This window comes from Rhinolophus hipposideros, assembly GCF_964194185.1.
Source record: "Rhinolophus hipposideros genome assembly, chromosome: 3".
NCBI classification, from domain to species: domain Eukaryota; kingdom Metazoa; phylum Chordata; class Mammalia; order Chiroptera; family Rhinolophidae; genus Rhinolophus; species Rhinolophus hipposideros.
The window spans coordinates 97253243-97266103 of NC_138049.1; the positions used below are offsets into that span (position 1 = coordinate 97253243).

General features: G+C 48.5%; 1 protein-coding gene across 1 annotated transcript; it reads left to right on the plus strand.

Annotated features, from left to right (window-relative positions):
* Window positions 1-7: 7 nt before the first annotated feature.
* MED20 (mediator complex subunit 20) lies at window positions 8-10047 on the plus strand. The gene is made up of 4 exons (XM_081044865.1): window positions 8-130; window positions 2499-2653; window positions 6198-6451; window positions 8091-10047. Exons 1-4 carry the CDS (start codon window positions 117-119, stop codon window positions 8304-8306), a joined length of 639 nt encoding a protein of 212 aa, XP_080900991.1. The 5' UTR covers window positions 8-116; the 3' UTR covers window positions 8307-10047.
* The last annotated feature ends 2814 nt before the right edge of the window (window positions 10048-12861 follow it).

Sequence of the window (12861 nt, forward strand, 5' to 3'; positions counted from 1 at the left end):
CTTCCGGAGCGCCTCCCTCCCGCGAGGCTTGCAGCGGAGGAGTCTTCCCTAATGTGAGCGGCCAGAAGGCTCCGCGTTTCCACTGCTGCGTCCTGCCGCCCTCCTGACCTTACACCATGGGAGTGACTTGGTAATACTGCAAGGGATTTTGTGGGGCGGGACTTGGGGTCGTGAAGGGCCCTCGGAGCCTGCAGGGTCCCCGGGAGGAGGGTCGGGACCAGGGCAGGCCGTCCCTAGGAGCTGAGCAAGATGTCCTCGGATTGTGTGGGTGAGGGAGACACCCTGAGGCCTGCGGATTCTCGGGGCCTGGTTCCTTGGAGATACGCCAGCCTTCCTCCTGGGTCGCCCCCCGCGACCAGGAACCTATCAGTGTTTGGGTACCTCCTTCGTGTTTATTTATTTTTTTGGTACCTCTTCCTGCCGGTGAGGCCATAGTACTGCCCAGGGTGGAACCTGAGGGTCGGAAATAGGATGTGCGGATTAGGACCTATTTGTAGGCAGGGCTGGAGCGGGTGTGGAATAGGCAACCCGGAGACTCGTTTTTAGGCTTTCGCCTGCCCCTTTCTACACCCACTAAATGCAGTTAGACGAGCCCGTGTCTGGTTCTGGTTTGGCCATTGTAAGATCTTGGGTCTAAAGAGGGAAAAAAGAAGCCTTTGGGAATCAGGATGTAGGGGTCCAGGCATTACACCATGTGTAATTACATGGTTGGCCTAATTTCTGTGGAGTTTTCTTTTTTTCTTCTCACCAACGTTATAAGTCAGAGTGGCGAGGAAAGGTGTGGGCCTAGTGCTCTTGGAGGTGTTAGTTACAAAATGCTAAATTCAGGGCGTTTTTTTTTTTTTTCTTTAATGGGTAAGTGTGAGCATTTCCAGTCACAGAGGGCTGGAGGCCAGGATGTCTGAAGTCAGCGGCCGTAGGCTTCTCTTATGAGAACAACTCCTGGTAGCCCAGGTTCTCGCAGGTTTGTCAGTGATTGCACCTTTGTTTCTACAGTTGACATCCCGAGCCTTCCTTAAGTTCTCTAGTGTAAAAGAAACGTGTGAGGGATGGGAATGAAAAGTTTGCAGCGCAGAGGCTGGCAACCCTGGAAGCCCGTTTTGTCAGTGGAGAATGCAGGCAGAAGGAACGGCCTCTCTGTGGGGACCCTTACCAACTTTTTCAGGCTCCTGGGACTTCTCACCCTAGTAGGGATTCTCTTATATTTCAAAATGAGGCACATCATCATCATCATTACTTATTGTTTATCGTGATTTTTCTGGTGGAGAGTAGTAACACTTTTTAGCAACAGTAGGACTCTACTTTGATAGCTGCATTTAGTTGATTGATTATAATAAAGTAATGCAGTCTCCCAAAAGTCAGTCACATATGACTGTCTTTATGATTTTTATATAACTAAGTACCATCTGTACTCTCACTTATTCATGCTTTCATTGAAATCTATTTCTTTTCTTTAAAAGTATTTTAACAGGCAACTAGATTCCTAGGGAAGCAGTCTAGTGTGCTGGTTAAGACCACAGACATGGAGCCAGCTCTTCTGGCGTTGAATCTTGGCTACACCACACCACGGTGTGGGACCTTGTTGTGCAAGTTGGTCATGCCCTCTGTACTTCAGTTTCTTTATTTTAACAAGGAGATAAATTATAGGACATCTTCTAGGGCTGTTGTCAGGATTCGGAATAATTAATTCATCTCAAGGCCGTTGGGCACTGTCTGGCACATAGTTGGGGCTTGGTAATTGTTACCTCCCTCTCTGAGGAGGAAGCCAGTTTCACTCACCAGAGGAGGAAATCTTGGAAATAACATTTTTTGCTTTCTTGTCTTGATGAAATCCTTGTACGTGTTATTGCCTCTCACTCCCAAAGTTTATATACTTGAGGCTTTGTCTTAGATCCTAGGGCTGTCAAATAGAATTTTTTGCATTGGGGAAGTGTTCTGTCAGCACTAATACATTAGACCCCAGCCACGTGTGGCTATTGAAATGCGAGTAGTGCCGCTGAGCAGTTGAATTTGTAATTTAATTTGTTCTGTTAGTTTAAATGGCTACGTGTGGCTTGTGGCTGCTGTGCTGGACAGTGCACGTTCAAAGTGTTAGAAAGTTGGGAAAAACATACGAACCCCCCCATTGAGACTTTGTCCGTGATACAGTCAGAACTTAAAGACTTGCAAGGAAATCCTTTCTCGTTCTACGACTCACTGTTAACGAATGCTCAGTTTGTGTGCCCTAAACTCGTCTCTTGAATGTTGGCACACATGCCATGCTCAGGAACTTCTGGGGTGATAGGTAGGAAGTTCACTGCACTGGTGACCTGAGACCTGTGCTCTGGTTCTCAGGGACTGTGGTCCCCTGTCTCCTCCTCTTTAAAACGAGAGGGTCCTGGTAAGTGGTCTCTAAGGTAACTTGTGACCTTGGGGGCTGTGATTCTGTGGGTGATCACGTGACCCAGCCAGTGCCCGTGTGTCGCTGGGTGCTAATGCTTCGGTCCTCTCCCTTCCAGTGTGTCCCAGATGCCTGTGGCTGAGGGCAAGAGTGTCCAGCAGACCGTGGAGCTCCTCACCCGGAAGTTGGAGATGCTGGGCGCAGAGAAGCAAGGAACGTTTTGTGTGGACTGTGAGACCTATCACACGGCCGCCTCAACTCTGGGCAGCCAAGGTCAGTGAGATGGGTCTGCAAGATGGCTGGAAACGTGGCTTGGAGCTGACAGGTGTTTGTGTTCATTGGAATCTTTCTGCTCTTCTCCGAGGGTGGTGGTTTTTTCCTTTTTTTCTCTCTTTTTTTTTTTAAGGAGGGCGCAGCTCACAGTGGCCTATGTGGCAACTTGGTGTTATCAGCACCACGCTCTAACCAACTGAGCTAACGGGCCACCCCGAGGACGGTATTCTTGAACAGGTGGCAGATGTGTTTCTGAATTCATTAATTCTTGGTCACTTAGCTCTTAGACGGGGCCTATGTTTTAGTCTTTTTGCACTTTTAAAGCAATGTTTCTCAGAGAGTTGGTCACTAACTACAGCAAAATCATCTGGGTTACTTGTTACAGGCGCAGTTTCTTGGCCCTGCTTGCTAACTGAGCGGTGTTGCAGGTCTCATAAGCTACATTTTAACAAGCTTCCTAGATGTTCTTTATGTCTCTGAAGTTTGAGACGGTCTCCTTTCAGACTCATAAATCTTTGTGTAGCATTCTACTAGAGCTTTAGAGTTTTTAGAACTTTCTGCAGAAAGGCTTCCTGTTTCCCACATCTCACCCGGAGATGTGGCCTTAGGTATCTCCTTAGCATAACCTTGACCAATGAATCAGCTTTTGTTTTAAATGTATTAAGAGGTGAGATGGGCTGTGGGTGGTGGTGGTGGTGGTATTAAGGAGGCAAAGAGCATCTCTGACTGAGTTAGGGAATCTGGGTCCTCTTAGTCTTGGCTCTGCAGTAACTTTACCTTGGACAGTTCCGTCGCATGGTGATTGCGAGTCTAGATATGCAACCAGGTAACTGTGTCCCAGCTCTCACTTAGCTTAGTCGCGCAACCTGTGGCTGTTTCGGGGCTGATCATTTGTCTATTTCCCCATAGGTCCATTCCTTGAATTTTCCCTGCAAACTGCATTTACCAGCCACCCCTTTTTAGCTACCTTTGGCCAGAGAGGCACTGGGGAAGATGAAAGGGAGAAAGGGAAACCCCAGTATCACTCTCCCTGTGCTTTGGGGAGTGTCTCTGGCTGTGTCTCCTCCTTGGTTCTAGCTCCTGCTAGGCAGCCTTCATTCCTGGCTCTAATGACAGCACATCTTCTCTTTTTCCTTCCAGCCGTAGGGATAGTAGTGGCTCCCTGTGTTGCTAATCTTGGGATGATCTTATTATTCCATTTGGCTTTTTAGTTCTTCTAACCCCTGTATTTCATTCCCTGTATTAAATCCTCTCTTATGAAACCATAAGATCTGGTAATGCTCTGTTTTTGCACCTTTCCCAATACAATTTTCTTATCTGTATAATGAAGATAATCATTTTACAGTGTTGTGCTAATTAAATAAGTTAATACATGCAAAGCACTTAGAACGGAGATTGTCATACACTAAACCTTTAATAAATGGTAGCTGTACTGAGCTGTACTGAGTTCCATCATCTATAAAATTGCAGTGTTACCATTTGTTTTGCCTTCAGTAGGAAGGACATAATAATCAAAAGATAACAATTACGAAAGCATTTAGAAAACAAAACATTTGTATATAGATAAACTACTCTCACGAAACGACTTGGTGTGGGCTCTGTTTTCCTGATCAGACCTTTCTTTTCAAGGAGCTGCCATCTGTTTGGGGGAGACAACACATTCGTGGCAGGACGTGGGGTAGGAAGGGAAGAGCAGTGAACATTAGGTCCGGAGGCGTGGATTCGAGTTCCAGCTTTGCCGCTTGCTGGCTCTGTTGCCGTTAGCCCAGCAGTTCTCACACTGGCCGTTAGCATCTCCCGGAGGGTGTGTTAATGCAGATGGCTTGTCCCTGCTCCCCGACTTTCTGACTCAGTAGATCTAGGGTGGGATGGATCATTTGCATTTCTAACAAGTTCCCAGGGGGTGCTGCTGGTCTGGGTCCATTAGCTTCATTTTCCTCATCTATAAAAGGGGGACAGTAGCTGGTTCTGCTTGATTTGTGCAGATAAGAAAGTACTTTGTTGTGATTAAAAATACAAACAACTGGAAGTGCCTTCTTGATTAAAAAAACCTTAGTTGATTTTCAAAATATTTTCAAGATAGCAAGAACACCTGCCAACTTAGATGAATTAAGTGTGTAGTCACAGTGAGTTTGCGCAAGAACAGAATGACAGACCAACTCCGATGTCTTTTGTTTGGAGGGTTGAAGTGCTTGAACTGGATTTATCAGGCTGTGAAAGGTATGAACTGGCAGCAAGCAATCAGGAGGGAGGTGGGGAGAGGTTTGTGCAGAGCCCGTTGTGTTGAGGAAGTGGCAGCGGAGTTGGGGCCTCTATAGAGGTCACAGCAGCCCCTGCTCCTCTACTCCCTTCTCTCTTCCATGGCTGTACTTACTCCAGCCTTGAATGTCTTCTTTCCTTCTCTGTGTGGCTGAGTCCTACCCTCTTTTCATGTGCTAGTTCAAGTCTTATTTCCTCCATGAGTTTTTTTCTGCTGACTCTTGCCCACTTTGAGTTCTCCCTACTCTGAAGCCTTTCCTTCTTTCCAAAAGACTACTGGTCTGTCCCAGGTAAGCACTTTTGTTTAATTGTCTCTCTTGTTTTTTTTTGTTTTCTGCCTATTTCTAGTGAAATTGTCAGGTTCTCGAGTCCAGGGACTGCGTCATCTACTCGTATGCCTCCTAAGCCCTAGCACAGCGTTGGGGATGGTTTACCTACTTACTAAACGTTTGGGATTGTGGCAGTCTGTTCATTAACCCTTGTAGTACATGAGAGAGGAATCTTGCTTTCCATTTTTTGCCGCCTTCCGTTTTCCACTTAACCAAATACACGAATAGCTTTCTTTGCTCCTTGCAGAAAATCGATAGCAATCAGTGAGAAAACTCGTTTCTCAGAGACTGCAAGGGGTGGGCCTGACACTAGATCTTCTGATTCCAGGTCCTGATTCTTTTTGCTGTAGTGTACTGCTGCCTTCCCACATCAGCTGGCGTCTTACAATTGTCCCAGGGTTCACCGTTGCCTTCAAGATGAAGTCCTGACTTCTTGAGTCATATGCTCAGCTTGGCTTAGCCCAGCTTGGCTCTGGCCCGCCTTCCCAACCTCAGGCTCAAATACTCCCCTTTGCTGCATCTTTGGGGCCCCTTCCTATATTTCCAAGATGGGGGAGGTCAGAGAAGGTAGGGGTGGGCAGTATTTGGCGTACTGAAATGCCGTTACTTTTGTTTTGTTTTCCTTGTTATGTCACACGGGATTACATAAAAGGCTGGGTACAGTCTCTGTGAGTTACTGATCGTCATCATGAAGCATCCATCTGTGAGCCCGTCACTCAACTTAGGAATTCAGCTGTCAATGCGAGCGAAATTCACTGCGTACCCCTTACCTTTCTCTGGAGAGGGGGTGGGGTTGACCCCATGCTGCCTGGCCTGCTGTTCTCCAGATAAGGCTGTTGGGAAGGGGGCCCTCCCCTCCCCCAAGCTTACCACCTGGCCTCGTTCCCGGCCTTTGACTCGGTTGCGGAGTTTGCTGGCGAGGGTCTCGCTGCTGAGTCGGGTCTCCGTCCCTGCAGGGCAGCCCGGGAAGCTGATGTACGTGATGCACAACTCGGAGTTCCCTTTGAGCTGCTTCGCCCTCTTTGAGGGCGGCCCTTGCCTCGTCGCCGACGCCAATTTTGACGTGCTCATGGTGAAGCTCAAGGGCTTCTTCCAGAGCGCCAAGGCCAGCAAGATTGAGACCCGGGGCACCCGCTACCAGTACTGTGACTTCCTGGTGAAGGTGGGCACAGTCACCATGGGGCCCAGTGCCCGAGGCATCTCCGTGGAGGTAAGCCCTCGGGGAAGCAGGAGCAGCGTGTGCTGCAGGCTCCGCAGACGTCCACGGCCCCCTGAGCGCAGACGCTGCCTCCCTGCTCCATGTCTCCACGGCGGCTGCGCCCCCTCTCTCTGCACCTCCTCTCCTTTTTTGAATCATTTTAGGACCGTGGAGCCCAGGGTGGGAATGGGAAGCTGTGCTCACAGCAGGTGGGACGCTTAGGAAGGCTGGCTTGCTAGAGAAAGGAAGGGGTGGTCAAGGGAGGCAGGTGAATTATGTGGGGGGATCGGTCACTCATCCCAGGAAGGAGTGGAGCAGACCAGGGCAAATTTTGGTGCCGTTAACTTTGGGGGTGATGGGCCCTAACTGTGCTTTAAGACAGGTCTCCAAAGTTGTGTAGCAAAGACGTGCTTTTCCTTTTGCCTTCCTATCCACTTTCTCTCACGGTGGAAAGACTGCATCTTTGAGGGGGGTGTGATGACGTCATCTTAGAGGTATGGGTTGAAAACAGCCAAGGGAGGTGTTGCAGTAGCTGGCTTTGGGACCAGCGAGAGGCCACAATCTACCATGCGCCCAGCACTGTGTGAGATAAAAAAAGAAAAGCTATGGGACCTGCCTTGTGCAAATTTATGGTTTTAGTAAGAGAACAAGGTCGGAACACACTAACTGTCTTTGAAATTAGTCTATAAGAAATGTCATGAAAGAGGCACAGAGCGCTCTGGGAATTCAGGCCAACGAGATGACTGCTGACGGGGGATTGTGTCTGTCCCACAGCGGTAGCATTTAAGGAGGGACTTCACATGTCGGGACCGATAAGTCCTGAAAAGCATCCTGGAGAAAAGGGTATTAGTGGTAATTACTGCTCTAAAACTCTAGGGACCATGCGGGCCAAGATTGCCTGACCCTTTTCAGCTTGTGACATACCTTGCGTTTGCTGAGACCCACTGGCGACCTGCTGTTTGTGCTCTATGTTTCCAACTCTGTAGTACAAACACACTCCAGCTGTTTCTCTACTTGTTTCTCCTTATGGTTACTAATAATTCCCTCCTGCCGTCTCTCCAGTGACAAATTAGGGGAGAGGAATGAGAAAGTCAAAGATATGTGTCCTTTGGCCCGGCCCCTTTGGTCAGGAAATGATTCCTTAGGGTCAGAGCTCATGCCAGGTCCACCTTGGGAGTCATGTTTGGTCTTCAAGAGGCTATGAGCATATGTGTCTGCTTTGCTCTCTGTTGATCCCCCAACTCTCTCTCTCTCTCTGTCTCTCTCTCTCTCTCTCTCTCACTCTCACTCACTCACTCACTCACCTTCTTTTGCTCTTCATTTTCTCAGAATTTATCTGAGCTCCCCTTGGCTTTTCACCCAGCGCAGCAGGGCCTGTCCAGTTCGGAGATAATCCCAGATCTGCCGCTTATGGGCAGGCGGGGGGTTGATAACTCTAAGATGAGAATGTCAGAGGGGCCAAAAAGGAGTGATGCTGGTGTGTCGAATCCCTGGTGTTGGGTTGACTGTTTCCTGTACAGCAACACTGCTACAAGATGTGTGTCGGCTCGGGGTTGGGGAACGTGGGAGCCGGGGGCCAGAGGCGCGAGGGGAGCAGAAGCCCTCCTCCTTGCCTGCACTCACCCTCATTCTCTATCCCTTTGGTCCCCAGGTGGAGTATGGCCCCTGCGTGGTAGCTAGCGACTGCTGGAGCCTGCTGCTTGAGTTTCTACAGAGTTTCCTCGGCAGCCACACGCCCGGGGCTCCCGCGGTGTTTGGCAGCAGACACGATGTGGTCTACAGCCCAGCAGATACCATGGCCCAGTACATGGAGCTCTTCAACAAGGTCCGCAAGCAGCAGCAGGTGCCGGTGGCTGGAATGCGTTAGTGACTAGCAGCGACTTGGCGGGGCTGTCACCAGGGGACTCCACAGGAGGAGCAGGTGCTGCAGCCTCAGGCCCCGGGACCCCAGAAACCCGGGGCAGAATGGAGGCCTCTCTCCCTCTCCTGTTCCCAGCGTGGCTTTTGATCTGGGGCTCCGGACTCCCCTCCCCTGACCCTTACTCACAGCCCCCCGATAGCTGGTTTACCCCACGCCTTACTGGACCTGGCCCATCCTCAAGAGTGATAATGACGAAGAGCGAAGTTTGGCGCTGTCCTGCTTTAGGGGAAAAGGTAGGACAGGGGTGGCCCTGCCAGTGTCGGTGGCGAAGGTAGTCTGTGTCTCCAGCTGGGGAGGATTTGGCCGTGGCCCGCAGCGCACAGGCTGTACGTTGTGTCCGGGCTGGGCTGTAATAAAGGCTCTTGCTCTACTCAAGGGTGCGGCTGCGTGTCTCCGGCAGAAGGAGTAGGAGGCACAACGTGTTGGGAGGCTGTTCTTTTCCGACTTGCTGGCTGAAGTGAATTGCAAGTTGCATTTCTTTGGGTGTCGCCTGAGTCTTTTGAAGTCTGTCTGTCTCTGACACCTTTTGATTCTGTTGTGAATTCTATAAAGCCACAGGCTAAGCTACTAGAACAAAGAGAATCAGAAGTAGAGTGGCTCTTCATAAAAGGTTCGTTTTCTCTCTTCTGAGAATACAGAGGTAGTCGGATGGTCCAGTGCAGATTTAACTCTACAAGGTCGTCAGGAACGTGGTTTCCTTCTATCTTGTTCAGTCCCATCCCCTCCCCTCCACCCACCTCGCCCCGTCTTTTCCCTGCCTGTAAGGTCAAAGCAGATTCATCAGCCTCATGTCCACATTCCACTGAGGAAAGAGAGAAAAATGCAGGTTTTTTTCTTTTAAGGGTGTGACCTGGACTTGCCCCAAGCTCTGTGGCCACACTTTGTTGAGAGGCGTACTGGGCTACAGAGCCTCTTAGTTGCGTAGTTATGTGCCCACTCCAAACTCGGGATTCTGTGACTAAAAGATGAAGAAGAAAATGGATGCGGGCGCCCAGTTCATGGCCTCTGCCCCGTGGAGCTCAGTAGACGTGCCCAGGAATGCTCTTGGTGCTGTTTTGCAGTTAGGACCTCCTGTAACTAAGCCATTTGTTCATGGATTGGATAGGGATAGGGCTGATGCCAGAGCCACTTCCAGGGTCACCCCAAGCCTACGTCTCAGCATCAAGGCCCCTCTGGTTCTCACGTGCCCAGAGCTTAGTGTTAGAACAGCGACCTGGTACCTGCGCGGTGCTTCATGCTTTCCTGAGCTCTTTCTCCTCATCTCTGTCGGACCTCCATGCTGCTCATGTGACTGCCGTTGCCTGCCCACCCTTCTGCTGCAGAAGTGTTCAGTCCGGCTAGCATTGAGACACACAGTCAGAGATGCTCTTAGGAAACGTGTTAATGTACATACTGCCGTGTTGTCCTCAGGGTACTGTCCCTCCTTGAAGGCACCTAGAGAGTGTTTTCAGACCCAAGGGCCGGAATCTTAAGCCTCTGCAAGAAGAATCAGGTAGTGGTCACGTTTCCCTTTTAGCCCTGGCTGGCAGGCAGCTCAGTTCAACTTTATAACTGCAGGACCTGTCATCTGCATTTTTTGTTCTCACCTCCCTCTGGTTTTTTGTTTATTTCTTTGTTTTGTTTTGCTTTTTTTAAATTGAGGTATAGCTTAGATACCATTTACGTACAATAAAATGCACAGATCTTACGTTTTTGGCTTTCTGATTTATATTTGTTCTTGTCCAGATTTATCTGTTTTCAGTTTTCTGTGGGTTGCCTCTAGTTTTTTATGACAGCATTTATGAGACAGCATTTTGAACATAATGTGTTCCTGATAATATATAAAAATCAAGTGTAAATACGATTCAGACGTATGCCTTATAAGGAGGGACTCTGTTCCCTAAAATCTAAAAAATAGTATAAACTCCCGAACTATACTTTGCCTGTGAGACACAGTTGTGGCTCCTACACACCAGCGTTCTTCACTTTTGTTCTTTTCCCTTGCCTTGAGCATACATTGGCCAATGTTAAGTCCAGTGAACACAGGTCAAGCTTTTAGAACTGCCACCTTGGGTACCTTTGTGTCAATTAAAGGAAGTTTATCACTGAAAAATATGATACATTTTAATCAATATGCATTCCCTTGCCAAGTCGCCAAAACTGAACTGGTGACTAGTGGGAAGGGCCCAAATGTCTTCCAGCTTTTGTGTGCAAATCTGAATGGGGTTTTCCAGAGTAGTTTAGGATTGTCAGTATACAAATTTTTGAAAGTTCAGGTTGAATGAAAGTTGAGGAGCAAATGTATTCATTTAAGGAAAAAGGGCATGGTTATCCTCCTTTTATAAACGACAAAACTTAAACTTTACTGGTAAATGTAGATGCCATATTTTTGGGTTCAAGTCTCACGTTCTTCCTTCTACACCAGGCTGTCTTCCTACCCAGCTTCTTTTGCTTCCAGATGCATTACCCCTTTTTCTATCTGTAGCTACCCTTGAAAGATCAAAAACTGGGAAATTTCTAGGACCCTGCTAACAAGTCACCTTGGTGGGTACCTTCGCCAGAGCTGGAGATCTGCCAGCTGTGACAGAGGGAGGCAGGGCAGCTGGGGGGCTCACCTACTTCTCTTTCACTATAAGATGGGGAGGCGGTGGACCCCAGAAAGGTCATGCTGAGAGACGAGGCTGGAGTTAGGACCAAACTTCAGACTCAGGACTACTCCTGGCTACTAGCATGTGTCCAAGTGTGGCACCGGGACTCTGTGTGGTGGCAGGGGATTTTAGGGAGAACGTGGAAAACATTTTTATAGCAGTACTTATGTCTTACAGTAGAGAAAAATATAGCTAGCTCTTTATTCCTTGGGATAAGTTTTTTTGATTTTTTTTTTAAGAGTCCATTTAAAGGGAACTATTAAGTCATAGTACAGGTGATACCTACAAATGACAAATTTGTGGGAGCAAAAGGCAATTGCTGGGATTTGGGGAAACACTATGGTCTACTTTGGGTCTAGTCCATTTCCTGTATCCATTAACGTTTCTACTCTGGCTCTGCTTTCCTTTGGTCTCTCCTGTGCTGGTCTGATTCTCTGTATCTGTCCCCGTGCTGCCTCCTGCTTGCTCTCCTCAGATCTTGAATGTCAAATAGTCACATTGCCCCAGACCATCTGTTAGTGTCGCTGCTCCGCTGAAGGAAATACCTAGAAACTGACCACTCCTCCCTGATGCCACTTTATGCCAGCCCAGTGTGTCCATATTCATGGCTGAGGCTTCGGGATGAGGTAGTGAACATTTCTCTCCAAATCCTGGAGGGTAAGAGGAGCAGTTCGAATTCCCACATAAACATGTCCTCCGGCTGTCAAACATTAAGACTCTTAAAATAGAGCATAGGAAAGGCTGGAGGCTGAACATGAGAGGACATTGACAAATCTAGAGCCAGGCAAGACTGATATACTGGGGGTGCCAAAAAATGTAGACACATTTTAAGAAAGGAAAACTGTTAAAATTGTAATACTCAATATATACCAATCACAAAGGGTGAATGCAAGTCACGTTTGACGTCTGCAGTTACAGGAGGTGCTCAAAGTGGTTAGTTATCATCAGCATCCAGACACTTCTGATGATGGCGAACTACTGCTTGAGCAACACTGACCAAAGTGTCCGCTTGTAGACATGTTTTTGGTGCCCCCGGTGTATATCTCCTCTCTGTCTCCAAGCTCATACCTGTGACTCCCAGTACTGCCTTTCCCTCATCACAGTCTCCCTCTCCTTATCTGCTGTTGTGTGGGTACCTTGGGCTGCAGGCCCCAGTCACAACTGCCATGTGTAATGGCTGAAAGCAGTTGTATTACAAGTTGGGTCCTATCCTAGGGGTTGGTGTCTTTGGCCGTTGAGCAGTGACTTCTTGGGGGTGGACTCTCTCCCACGGTGGGTTTCTTCCATTGTGCAGAGCAGTCCAAATTCAGCCTCGCCGGTTGGAAGGGACCCTTTAAGTCGGCGATTGTGGCCAGCATTCAGTACTCATCTTTCCACCGTCCCTTGACTTGGCCTCATCTAGGAAAATCCTTCCCTCTGTATTTCATCCCTTTCCTCATTCTGAGACAAAAATCAAAACAAAACATACCTGCTTTTTCCCTCCCATACTGTGGAGACTGTATTGTACTTAATGAGGGAATTTATCATTAGTTGGTGCTGGATGGAGTGTCTCTAAAGTAGGAGTTCTAATCTTACTGCAGGGTATGAATCCCCGAGGCGAGCCTCAGGAGGCCTGAGATACCTTGAACTTGGACATGGTTTTGTGTGCATGTGCAGTTTGCGGGGAATAGAATTGACACAGGTCAGGAGAGTATCTCAAAGATCCATGATCCAAACAGTGAGTCTCTAAAGGGAGAACAGCCCCTGAAGGGTAACAGCAGGAAGACAAAGGGGAAACCCGGATGAGATACATCCAACTGGCTCATTGTGAGCAACAGCGTGCCCTGCCCTTTGGACCCCTCATCTGGGGTTCTCTCCAGGGAAGTCCCTCCTTC

Bases quoted from the DNA above. Each gene is read 5' to 3' on its own strand.
- MED20 (XM_081044865.1), top strand. The intron at 2,654-6,197 runs GTCAGTGAGATG...CCGTCCCTGCAG, and splicing joins CTCAACTCTGGGCAGCCAAG to GGCAGCCCGGGAAGCTGATG. The intron at 6,452-8,090 runs GTAAGCCCTCGG...TTTGGTCCCCAG, and splicing joins CCCGAGGCATCTCCGTGGAG to GTGGAGTATGGCCCCTGCGT.